The 13,686-nt window shown below is 32.6% G+C and overlaps 1 protein-coding gene across 10 annotated transcripts in view; it reads right to left on the bottom strand.

Moving 5' to 3' along the window:
* Positions 1-13,686, bottom strand: part of ARHGAP21 (Rho GTPase activating protein 21) — a 132,821-nt gene that overhangs the window by 32,536 nt on the left and 86,599 nt on the right. For 5 of the 10 annotated variants that reach the window (XM_079106289.1, XM_079106293.1, XM_079106291.1 and 2 more), the window contains 4 exons: positions 13,074-13,166; positions 11,382-11,460; positions 8,385-8,439; positions 1,020-1,049 (listed from right to left, as the gene is read on the bottom strand). In XM_079106289.1, coding sequence (XP_078962415.1) covers positions 1,020-1,049; positions 8,385-8,439; positions 11,382-11,460; positions 13,074-13,166 — 257 coding nt within the window. Of the gene's footprint in view, positions 1-1,019; positions 1,050-8,384; positions 8,440-11,381; positions 11,461-13,073; positions 13,167-13,686 lie in introns of those variants that run through there. The other 5 variants (XM_079106294.1, XM_079106295.1, XM_079106297.1 and 2 more) reach the window with 2 other exon arrangements.

Below are 13,686 nucleotides of genomic sequence, written 5' to 3'. Positions count from 1 at the left end.
AGCCATGTTGCTTCTGAAATTTTACTCGTTCAAACCTTCATGATTTTTCAACAGTCGACAGGTTAAATGGTTGCCTAATAAATTCCAGCAAAAGACTTTTTTCTTTTGCCAGAGAGAAGGTGAAAAATATTAAAAATCTTAAACCAAATACATTTATTTTAAGCACTACTCCTATCATCAATGAAATAAAATATATTGAAGTGTCAATTAACCATTCCAGAATTAATAATAATCTATTTTGATAAATTAAGCACTTCAAAAGCCATGTTAAATATTTTAATATTTAAAATAACAATATGTATGTTTAAGAAATTAAGCACACGTAATACAGGTTAAAAAAAGCAAAAGGTAATTCATCTTTCTATATGTAATTACATTTTTAATTTTCAGCTCATGCAAAATTATATCAATTTATTTGGCCTCTTTTATTTATTATAAAAAGACCTTTATTACTAACAGGCAGGCATGCAGCTCAAATTATTTTTTTATCAATTATTTATAAAATTGCAATATTTTTTAAAATTTAAGAACAACTGAAATTAACTATAGAGACTACAAAACAGCTCATCAATGCAACATAGTACTACTATGTTCTGCATCTGAGAGTTAGGTGTGGTAACATATCTTCCCCTAATCAAAACAAGCTTAACTCAAGACTATCATATTCTGTCTTTGCATTAGACAGCTTGCAAAGCTCAAAGGCAGCCACAAACATATCAACATGACATAACATAACATAACAGCAAAGTACTAGGGAAAAGAAGGGTGAGAAACTTAAAAAAAATACTGATGCAAACACATATTATGCTTTCAAACCAGTTATGTACAGAATATAAAAGCAAATCAAACATAAAAAAAGAAAGAAGGAAAACACCACAAATGCTTTCTGCAAATTAGTAAGATTAACACTATGAAGGGATTTCTCTAAGCAAACTTACAGTTTTAATAAACTGGCTTATTACAAATCTCTATAAAACATGACTTTAAAAGCAAGGAAATGGCTACTATGCATTTCTTACCAGAGCTGTGATATCCTTTGTAAATTGTAGCTAGCAGAAAATAGGAAACATAGCAGAAGATGCTTACTGATATAAGGACAGAATCATGTTGTCATATTGATGCTGGAAACAGCAAGCTAAAAATACATCTATACTGATTTCTCTGGAAGGTACCAAGAGAGGTAAAGGGCAGTGAAGCATAAAGAATAACTTCAGAATCCTTCTGAGCATCTTTTTCTCAGGTTTTTATCTGGGTCTTATTTGATTGGTCTAACACTCTTGAAGCAAAATACATTTGATGACGTGCATCCCTAACAGATTTTTTTCTTCAATATGCACTGCTATCTGATAATGTGCTACAAAAGCTTCCCTTCCACACGAGCAACATTGATGCCTCTCATTTCCCTTGAGCTTCTTCCATCTCTGCTATCCAGATGACGAAATGAATGCTCTATTATGCATTTAAAATAGTACAACCTCCTCCTTCCCCAGTAAATCAGAGCATAACCACAAGCTGTCAGCTGACTGCAGCTGCCTTTACACTATGATTTGGGTGAAAAAAGACTGTTTTGTTAAATAAATTTCACTGAGAAATGAAGACCTTTCAACATTGTACCTTTTGTGCTATTTTATTAGTTTTTAAATGATTTTTAAATATACACGCAAATATTATTTCTGGAGTAAAACTTGCAATGAATACTATAGAACAAAGACTGGAATGCAGGGAGAAATTAAAGCTAAGTATATAAAAAGGAAATATGCATACCATAACATTTTTACAGCATAAACACAGTAAATCAGAACGTGCATCTTGCATCTTGAGTATGAGCATGGACATAACAACACTATCATATTCAAGCTGATTAAATACACACCATTGCTTTTCTGTGACAGGAAAACTGCCTGAATGAGCATCCTGTAGTCTGGTGCAGTATTTCCTGCAGCAGGTTTGTGTAATCTCATTAGGTACCACTTGAAAAGCAGGGCAGATCCCTACAGCCAGTGATGTAGGGGAAGTTGGTAAGCTTCTGGACCTCTGAAAATCTCTGTATTAGTATACATTGTGAAACTTGAAGGCAAAGTAAGAACCTCACTTACTATAGAACCTATTTATTCCCAAAGGTTTTAACGTGATTAAAATATCTGCTTGGGAAATACTATTCTAGAACTAATAATTTAAAGATACCTCTTTTATTCAAAATTTGGAGAGGAATATTATTTTAGTAATAGAAGTATATGATCAGAACTATTTAACACTTTTAAAACACATATACTTCAGATATGTCTAAGATTCCTATACAGCAAGTCTAAATACTAAGAAGCCTACCTATAGTCACAGATTCCAACTTCTGAGTAAAAAGATATAACAAGGGGTCCTTAAATTTATACACATGGACCAAACATTAACAATAAATTGATTAAACAGAATATCTCACATATACTGAACTATTATCTAATATGAGCAAATACAGTCGAGATAATATGAATTCATTCAAGAACACTGCTGAATTTCCTCACAGAGTCTCAGTGGGTGAACACCAAAAAGCTTGTTTATTTACTTTCTTATTTAAAGACTCCTCATTTTAATAAAATGTGGGAACAATACTATTCCAAATTACCATCCATGAGAAAATAACAGTGCCTCTCAGATCATTCTGGATTAGTATATGTAATACTGGCATATGGTGACTGGCAGGTTATGAACACACCTGAGAATAATTCTGGAACATGTATGGCTATTCTGAGAGGTGTGGTATAAGACACAAATTAGTTCCCAAGTAATATTAGAGAAGTAAATTAGGCATAGACAATAAGCATCTTAAGGAATTCTTTCTGCATGATACCTCTACATGTTCCCCTAGAAAACCACTGGCCTGCTAAGGAATGCTTTAGACTCCTTCTAGGAAGAAAGCATTCATAGGGGCTTGGACAAATACTGGGTGGGTCATCTGGAATAGAACACAGTATGCAGCTCTTTGAGGTGAATATTAAATGCAAATGGTTTTATATTCTGGGAATAGATGTTCTCTTGTGTCCTTGCTAACAAGGTACCAATCTTTCATTGAGTCATCATGGACTCAATGTTTTAACTACTCAATGGGAATCTTTTGACTTGTCAGTAGGTACCAATTAAATGGCATAAAATATCATTTAAACAAAATAATTATATTCTTTTTTAAATATTTTTTTTAGTTGTACATGAACACAATACCTTTATTATTTTTTTAAGGTGGAGCTGAGAATCAAACCCAGTGCCTCCCATGTGCTAGGCAAGCACTGAGCTATGACCCTAGCCCCAAAGTAATTATATTTTTATATAATGATGTCAAAACCACACTGTATTACTAAGTTGTCTGAAATGGTATGATGAAACCAATGTCATTAAGAATTGTATATTCAGCTATTAACAATTTTTGTGTGTGTGTGTGTGGTGCGGGGGACTGACCCAGGGTCTTGTACATGCAAGACAAGCACTCCAGCAACTGAGCTATATCCCCAGCCCTTTGGTTTTTTTTTTTTTTTTTTAAAGCCCAAATGGATATTTTACAACATGTACAGGTGTTTAAGAGAGATAGACTAACACTTAAGTTTTCCCAAACTAGAATATGTTTTTTTTTTTTTTTTTAAAGTCAATTCTTGTCATTTAGCCCCCTTCTTATACCACTCCACATCCTTTCTTGGACTTCTTTTAGCCTTGCACTTAAGTTTTACATCTTAGGTTTTATAGATTACATTTTAAAATTAAAATCATCCCTAATGAAAACGGAGTAGTAGTGACTTTATTGTGCCTACTGCATCCAAAAAGTTCCGAAACAAAACAAAACTGAAAAGGTGAAAGAGAAATAAATAAAGATGACCCACAGAATTCCTCATTTGGAATTAGAATTGTAAAGAGCATGTTAAATAAACTTAATATTAATAGTCTGGGTCTTAAGTATAGTTACCATGCCAAACAGTAACTAAATAATCCTAAAATAATTTTTTCAGTTCAGTTTTTAAGAGTCACATCAAAATCACTATTATCATACCTATGATACCATTAAATGGTAAACAAATAAATAACAACAACAAAAACCCAGCAAAATAAAATGTCCTAGAAAACAAAGAAGCTGATGCGATTAAAATTCTTGGCTACAGTTCATCTCTAACAAGTTAATTTATTAATTTAATGTCATTACCTATGGAAAAAAGCAAGAAAAATCACCTGATTGTTGGCATACTAAAATACAAGTTGGCCATACTACAGTGAGGTATGGGAGAAAGGCATGGCACAGGTGGGGAGGGACAAAGAGAGCCCTGGATGTAGCCCAGAGATGTTGAGTTAGAATGACAGCTCTGACACTAACTAGGAAGATGACTGAAGGTAAACCCCCAACCCCCACCCAGGCACCAATCTGTACTTAATGGCAGCACAACACTGTTGTTCAGAACAGGATTCGGCCTTACACTCACCTGAGTCCAAATTCTAGTACCAATGCTTTCTTCCTTATTCTGTTACACAGGTTGTTTAACAGTGCCATGGTTAACAAAGAATAGCACAGAGCAAGCTAGAAATGCTCTGGCCAAACAACAAACCCATCCAAGAATCTCCAGAGTTAACTAATAATAAAATTTAAATTTTAAATTTGAGTCCACTGAGCCAAATACTTAACAAAATATCTTGTGTCATACACCAAGAAAAATGCCCAAATTTAGTTCTCCTATCACTATTTCATTTAAGGAAGGATTTGCTAATGGTCTCTTATGATGCAATAGATAGTGCATTGGACTTCTGGCCAAACCTTTACTGGCCATTCAAGAAAGGATTTGCTGTCTGTGTGGCCTCAAATTCATATTTTGAAAGCTTATCACCTGAGTTACAAGTGTTAGGAGATGAGACCTTTGGGAGGTGATGACATCATGAGGATGGAGCCCTCGTGCATGAGATTAATGCTCTTTTGAAACAGGCCCCACACAGCTGCCTTGGCCTTACCTACCACCAAGTAAAGATACCATCCCTAAGGAAACACACCCTTACTAGACACCAAATCAATCTGAGCTTTGATCTTGAACTTCCCAGCCTCCAAAACTGTGAAAAATAAATACCTGTTGTTTATAAGCCACCCACCCAGTCAAAGGAATTCTGTTATAGCAGCCTGAACTACGACAACCCCATTCCTTAGGTTACTTGAAGGGTAGTGGCTATTTCATTCATGCATAGACAACATTTGATACCGAAACAAAACCTTTTTTTTTTTTTTTTTTTGAAAATGAAACAAGAAATGCTATTCACCCTGTTAATCTAGAAAGTATATTGGTTTTAAAAAAAGGCTGCCAAGCACAGAAGTACTATTTAAAAACAATTATTCTTAATTTTATTTTATGCTTTCAACATTATATTAATCTATCATTATATAACTATCTAAACAGACCAAGTTAAATTTTCTATGCCATCTCTCAAAGATAATAATTTGGTTCATACATCATTTCAGGAAACAAATATCATGTACAACCCAACCCTGCTATTGCAAGCAAGCATATATAAACTACTATGGACTTTTCCATGGGTGAATGATTTTTACTTTTTTTCCCTTTACAATGAATATTTAATCTCACAGAGATAGACAACATATTTTAAAGCACATCTTTTGAGTATCAAATTTAAGATCAGCATACTTAAGTACTCCTAAAGGTTCCTGATAAAATATTTTAGCTCAAGAATCTGGGCTAGAGACACAGTACTTCTACATATGGTTTTTAAATCCCAGACTCTGTTATATAACAGCTCTAAATATTGACACTTATTCTGGTGAAAAACAGTTTATGCAGAAAAGAAGTTGCCATAGCCTAATGTCCTTTGTAGAGCAATTTATGTTATGCATTGATTATATACATATATACTCCTAATGAATTACAGTAGATTAAAATGTGAATTAAGGCAAGGTTTAAAAACAGACTTTTCTGGGCCAACCATAGTGGCACATGCTTGTAATCCCAGTGGTTTGGGAGGCTGAGGCTGGAGGATGGAGAATTCTAAGCCAGCCTCAGCAATTTAGCAAGGCCCTAAGCAACTTAGTGAGACCCTGTTTCTAAATAAAATACAAAAAAGGGATAGGAATGTGGCTTAGTGTTTGAGATTTTTCTGCACTGGGAACATAGCTCTGTGGTAGCTTACCTAGTATATGCAAGGCCCTGATTTCAATCCCCAGTACCATGGCGGGGGTGGGGGGAGACAACAACAAAAAGAACTTTTTATTAAAGGCATGTGCTTTTATACTTTTTATGATTACATAATTCAAATAACATGTTTTTAAAGTGAATTTTATGTTACAGTATACAAAAATATTTTACCAATGAGTCTTGAAGATCTGTATGCTGATGTCAGCTACTACTTTCCCCTATGTTTGTAACACATTGCATTTTACCTTTATTTTAAATTTACTTACTATAAATAAAATAGAGCAAGACAAACTAACTTAATTTCTACTGATCATATCACAAGAAAATTCTTCTTTTCACTGCATCAAGTGGTTTGCAATTTTTTGTCTACCACACATTGGGTTATGTTGGAATTCTACATTTAATTCCTTCCTTAGAAATTCAGAACAATGCCATTCATTCTAGAAACTAGTTCTTCTTTCTAAAAGGCATCCAAACAATGCTTTTACCTTGGCAAGGAAAGAGTGTACTAAAGATCAGAAAACAGTTTGGTTTGAGAAGTCAAGTCTGTCTTTAAGTTTCCAGATTTCAAGGAGGATCAAGGTATAGCTTTCACTACATTAATATATCACCTCCTAGTACTCTGTACAGAAGACGATTAGAGGAACATCCTGTTTCTAGTCTAATGACTCACAACCATTGGCTTCAATGGCTATGGTTGCTGCTCTAACACCATACTGGATTATCAGGGTAGGAAATCTGTGACTATCTCTCTATGTGCCTAAGAAAATTGCTGAGGAGAACTGCACCTTCCTTCTATTTATTTATTTATTTATTTATTTATTTTTTTAGTTGTAGTTGTACCTCTATTTTATTTTTATATGTGGTGCTGAGGATCAAACCCAGTGCCTCACACACACTAGCCAAGCACTCTACCACTGAGCTACCACCGCAGTCCCATGCACCTTCCTTCTTGAGCCTCCTTAATCCCACGGAACTGTGAACTTCAGAAAGGTAATCCATTATTATCAGTAATAAGTAAAATCTATTTCCATGTAAAATCAACACCCCTTGAAAACACTGGGTTGATCTCCATAGATTTCAGTTAATTATATTTTATACATCAGTGAATAATATGAATCAAGCAGGGTTCCATTTTAGTGCCTTTTTTAAACTTTTACAAAAAATTATCTAGGACTTTAATTGAGCTAATTTCAAACTAAGTTCCCTGTTTTTCTTTTTCTTTTATTTGTTCTTTTTAGTTAAACATGAGCGTAGAATATATTTTGATATATTTATTCTTTAATTTAGTTATAATAAGAAAAAACTCAATTATTCACAAAAAACAATTTTAAAAAATACTTCAGTGTCCATTCCCATTTCCTAGATGTGTTGGTGGTCAGTATGTTACTTAAAGGGCTTTCCTCAGTGTACTTTGTTCTACTGAACTACAAAGTGAATCAAAGAAGAATATTATTTTTTGCATAAAATTTTTATTTTTATCATCTTAAATTTTACTTTCAGAAATACTGAAGCTAAATAAAGGAATTAAGTATTCCATTAAATTTCTTCCTTTCGTAAAAATCAGAAAAACATGTTTGACTGAATTTGCTCAAGTTTTCACCTACATAATTTCATTTCCTCTAGCACAGATATTTTCACCTTAAGTTGTACATCCCATTCATTGTGGCCAATACTTTTAATGCAATGAATTGATACTGTTAACAAAACTGCTTGGTAATTTTAAACAGTAATAGTTATTAAAACATTAGGAAATTTCTTTCATAAAATCTCTCTGCTTTTATGTTTTTTAAAAAAGGTTCTAATTCCTAGGAATATGCACTTACACTCTTATGTCTGGCATTTGTTCAAAGCATGACCAAGATGTAACACTGGCTCTGACCCTAAAGGATAATATTGAGAGTGCACTGTGAAATCAATATAACTCAATTCTCATGTCACTTAATTGCAAATAATTAACAAGTATTTTTGTTTTTCACAAAATGTAGAGAAATACCCATACTCTGCTAAATGAACTGGAGGATTTTTTTTTTTCCCTATAATTTTTTTTTTTTTTTTAATGTAATTTACCTTCTCAAAACTTTTTTTTTTTTTTTTTTTTGCTATGTTGAGGATTGAACCCAGGGCCTTATGCTTGCAAGGAAGGCACTCTATCAAACCCTCAAAACTATCTTATTAATATTTCTGACTATAAAAGAATTCATACTTGAATCAATAAAAACTTACCACTTGGAGAATATCTTCATCTTTTGGCATAACACTAAGTTCCAATGTTGTATCACTGAAATTGAACATACACAAATAGTATTTTAGGAGAAATAGAAATGTATACAAAAGACTTAAAGGAAAAGAATTAACTTAAATATTTTTTAAATTGTTTCAGAGTTTAATTTTGTTATTTTTTTAATCTTTACTTTCCAAAACCATATCATTAGGAAAAAAATAGGTCATTTTTATTTAGGTAAAATAACATTCAAGGGCTGGGGTTGTGGCTCAGTGGTAGAGCGCTTGCCTAGCGTGTGTGAGGCACTGGGTTGGATCCTCGGCACCACATATAAATGAATTACTGTGTCCATCTACAACTAAAAATATTTTTTAAAATAAATAAAAATATACAAAAAAGAGCACACTGCCATATGCCTGTACTACTCATTCGGGTCTTCTTTAAAATGTACGTCAAATTTAGAAATATAGTGCTACTTATTAGCTATTATTTATTCAAGTCACAAAAAAATTGAGATTTTTATCAGATTGTCTGTTATCAAGTTAACACTTGTTAACATAAAATAACCAGAGAACTTCACATTTAACTATCTGTGTGTATGTGTGGTCCTGTGAATTGAACCAAGAACCTTGAACAAGCGAGGCACATGCTCTGCCACAGAGACTGACCCCCTAGGCCCTCAAATCTAACACTTTAAGCAATACTAAACATTCTGATTCTAAATATTTCCTCTTAGCCTCAGAGATAATGTAAATCAGTTCATCATTGCAACTACTGAAATGATTTATTTTTAATAACTACAACAATAATCATCTCAACTATGTGCTTTCTTTCATTCCCATGATTTAATTTTAGAACCTTATTTTGGTGCTATAAAATTCCTGTTAAATATGACAGAGAAGTTTCTCTAGGTTTAAAAAGGCTGAAAGGAGGATGGAGGTGTAGTTCAGTGGCAGAGTGCTTGCCTTGCATAGGCAAGACTCTGGGTTTGATCCCAGCACCATAAAAGCCAAAGGGGTAAATTAAATGAAATTCCATGATCTGGAATTACATTTAAATACAGCAAGGACAGTGGTGCTCTCTCTACCAAGTGCTTTAATAGTTAATCTAACAAAATCATATTTCTCCCCAATACAACTGAAAGATCAAGGGGGGGAGAAAACGGAAAAAAACGCAAAATCTAATAATTTACTTGTACCTCTTTTGGACAGATTTGAACCATTATTTTTAGGATCATAAATGCTGGGAGAATGGTAAAACAATGAGAACCACAGGTTCCAATAAATGTAACTGGTAAAATATGGAGGTACTTATATTTCAATACTTAAAAGAGTTGGTAGAAAATGCGTACTACTGTTTAAAAAAATTCTTCTGCAAGGATATATTTTTACGTTAATATACTGCAGAATCTCAATGGCTTTTTGCAGTATTATCCATTTGCTACCAACTGTAGACAAAGGAATAAAACTTCTTAAAATAAGATCATGAAAAAAGTGTTTCTTTAATCTTCAAACTGTTTTTATTGCAAAAAAATTAAGACTGTCATTCCAACGTGTTATTACTCTGAAAGATCTGAACCAATAATAATGGGATTATATGGATTTTAAAGAAAACAAAGATTAAGTATGGTTGGGAAAACAGTATTTTTAAAGAAGAGATATTAACAAATATACTAAAAAAATCCTTAAATTATAGGCTGACAAAATATTGTACTTATGAATGATCTCAATCATGAGGAAAAGAAAATGTCTCTCATAAAGGCCTTAAGTTCACCACCAACATTAAATGTGGCAAGATTTTAAAAACTGTTTTCTCAAAGAATCTCATTAAATATTAAAACATTAAAGAGAATACCTTGAGATCAATTAATCGTGATGTCATTTAATTGTAAAAAATGACAATTTATTAGGGCATTACCATAAATAATTTAGCATGAAATGCTTTAGACATATCTAGAGGAACTTGACAAAAATATTTAAAAAATAAAAAAACTTCAATGGAATTGTAGACAGGTAAGTGTAACTGACAGGAAACATTAGATATCCAAAAGTTATATAGTATTTGAATCTGAGAAGAATCTCTTAAAATAGAGTGATGATCTGGAAATTGGACCCAGACTCATGGTCTATTCTTTTTTTTTTTTTTTTTTTTTTTTAAGTTTTTAAATTTTTATTTATTTTGTGGTTATAGATAGAATGCATTTTGGCCTCTTTGGCTTTTCATTTCTTCATTTGTGATTTAAAATTTTGTGGGTAAAAGAAACAGAGTACAACTCAATTATCTTTGAGGTCTCCCAGACAGTTCTATAAATATGTATTTACCTTTATAACTCAAAATTCTACCATTCTATAGATTATATGCAAATGGATTAAAAGGGAATGTCTTGCTGTGTCTTACAAATGAATAAATTTAAGCCAAGAAAAGTATTTGAAAAGATATTCAGTAAGACACATTAATTAAAAAAAATTAGTTATAGATGGACATAATACCTCTATTTCATTTATTTATTTTTATGCGGTGCTGAGGATCAAACCCAGTGCCTCACATGTGCTAGCCAAGCACTCTACCTCTGAGCTACAACCCCAGCCCAAGATACATTAATTTTAATGGAACATATGAAAAGTAATGTATCTCAGTAAGAGATTTTAAAATAAACTAAGTATGCATTTATTTACAGTTACTTCAAACAAGTTATATACATTTGCTGCTTCAAAAACAAAAGTGGGAAACTTTCAGTAAATCTAAAATGTGGCCTCTCAGAGTCTAAAGAATTTTAATCACAAATCTGACAAATTTGCCAAAGCAAAGCCACCAACTAACCTATCCCCTTAGGTAAGTGATGCTTGACAACTTTCAAATACAGTATCCACTACAAAGGAAAGTTCCATATTGCCGTGTCATCCCAGTTCCTTACAGGAATATGAGACTATTAAATCTGCTTGCTACTGGTTTATAAAACCCATCTTTGGTCAAAATAAATCATGTTTCAAGAATCTTACCTGTTCTGAATTAGAGCAATTACTTGTGAATAGGTCTTTCCAATAACACTTTCTCCATTGACTTTTATAATTCGGTCACCTTCAAAGAGGAATAAAACAACATATGAGGAAGTCCTAAAGAAAGTCACTTTAGAATCATTTTTAAATATTTCTTCTTCTTCTTCTCCCAACCCCCTTTCCCCCACGTGCTGGAGACTGAACTCCGGGCCTTGAACATGCTAAGAAGTGCTCTACCACTGAGCTGCATCCCCAGCCCTGAAAATGTCCTTATTTTTAATATTTCTTTGTTCATATTTTTTAAAAGTATCCTTTACACAAATGAATCTAAATTGTAATATATTCATCTACTTATGAAATATAGCCATGTTCTAAGTAAGAGTTCTTGACACTGATGAATTTAGAAAATTCAGAAGGTATAGTCACCAGGTAACTCAGTTAGTTATACTACTAACATCCCTGTCAGATGTTTTCTGGCGTGTAGAACTACTGGTTATCTCTCCATTTATGCTGTCATATCTAGTAGAGAACATTATTCAACAGTCTTAAGATAGTGATGGTTTTTATTTCATCAGTGTCCTCTAATTTTAGTACAACTGATTTCCTGCTAGTATTCTTTTGATCTACATGTTTGATTTATTGATTTGTCTATACTATAAAACTTAAATATGGGTATTCACATGTTTTTTGACTTGTTCTTCATTTTAATGGTGAAAAAGACTGAATAACTTAGAAAAGACTTAGAGGAACAAAAAGGGAAAGGGAACAAAGGACTAAGGAGAGAAAGAAAAGAGGAAAATAGAATACAGAAAAAAATTTACTTTTTGTGTGTTTCTCAAGGATCTCATTTCATCTTCTCAATCTTGTGACACTGATAATATCATAGTAACTGTTACATTCTTTATAATCAAATACCATATGAACATTAACATACATTTTAATTATATTAAAATTAGGCTTACTTTAAGAATGCTGAAAAGGATAGTTAAGCTAAGTAATACATTAACAGTGTATCCTAATAAATCTTAGCATTGACACTATTTGTAGCAAAATACATTGTAGTCAAGACTACATTTTTCATTGATTCCCATTTTAAATTATTTCATGTCTTTAAACAAGAGAAAATAAAGACTATTTTAAAGTATTCACTCATCTATGACATCTCTATTTGGTTTACTAAAACCAAAAATCACAAAATATTTTAGATTCAGTTAATTAGATCACATTCACTGATACCTACAGATCAAGGGAGGCTTACAACAGCATTGGAAACCTAAACAGCTCTTTGTGCTGAAAATTAATTAATTCACCTCTGGCTGATCAGGTACTTCAAGAACTTGGAGATCTGAGATTATTTCAATTATGCAAAACAAATATCTTCCATCAGTTTGCTATTTGGTAATCCTTTGTAAAAGTTTGATGTATGAAAAACAGATCTTTACAAGAGCCATCAAGCCTGTTATCTGTAGGGTAACTAAAAGTGCTCACAATTTATCAATGTATATTATTATTTTTGTTTGAACCCATTTATTTGGGTATCAAGAAACATAACTAGGTCTCAAACAGTAACAGATATCAAGAAAAAGGAACAAACTCATAGAATATAAAAGGAAAAAAATGTGGAACAAAAAAATGTGGAAGGAAGAAATGAAGTAAAAAAAGTAAAAGGTTTTGTTTAAAGCAGATTATCAGCACCTGTGCATAATCCAGCTTCAAAAGCAGGTCCTCCTTCTTTAACTTGTTTAACAAATATGGTATCCATTGGTTCCAAGCGGTTTCTTTGTTTTCCTATGGGAAAGAAAAGGCCCAGGGCATGGTTTTACTTCACAATATTTTATTAAAATACCAAAATATAAAATGAGATTCAGACAAGCAGAGATTTCTGAGGAAGTAATAAATGTATATCCTTGAATCTGGATGATAAAGTCACAATGTAGGGGTTTTCATTAACTCTGACAACACAATGAAAACTACAACATTTGATGGTTTCCATTTACCAAGTATACTTTGTATGTCAATTACTACACTACATACTATACATACCTTTAAGCTGCTATTTTTCATAGCAAGTAAGTCTTAACAACCACCATTGCGTGAAAGAGAAAACTGAGGGTCAGGGAGATTAAGTAAGTTCTCCAAGGACACACAGCTAACAAGTAGCAAAGTTCATTATACAGGAGGTGCCAGGCTACTGCTTTTTAATTATTGTATTGTGCTAAGCATTATGACATGATGCACAAGAGATTTCTTCCCTTAAGGATACTGGGAGAGAAAAGACATACATATAAACATCAGTATAGTATAAAAA

The sequence above is a fragment of the Sciurus vulgaris genome (genome assembly GCF_902686455.1).
Source record: "Sciurus vulgaris genome assembly, chromosome: 12".
NCBI classification, from domain to species: domain Eukaryota; kingdom Metazoa; phylum Chordata; class Mammalia; order Rodentia; family Sciuridae; genus Sciurus; species Sciurus vulgaris.
Note: the sequence above shows the minus strand (reverse complement) of the source record. Positions and strands in the feature narration are given on the sequence as shown.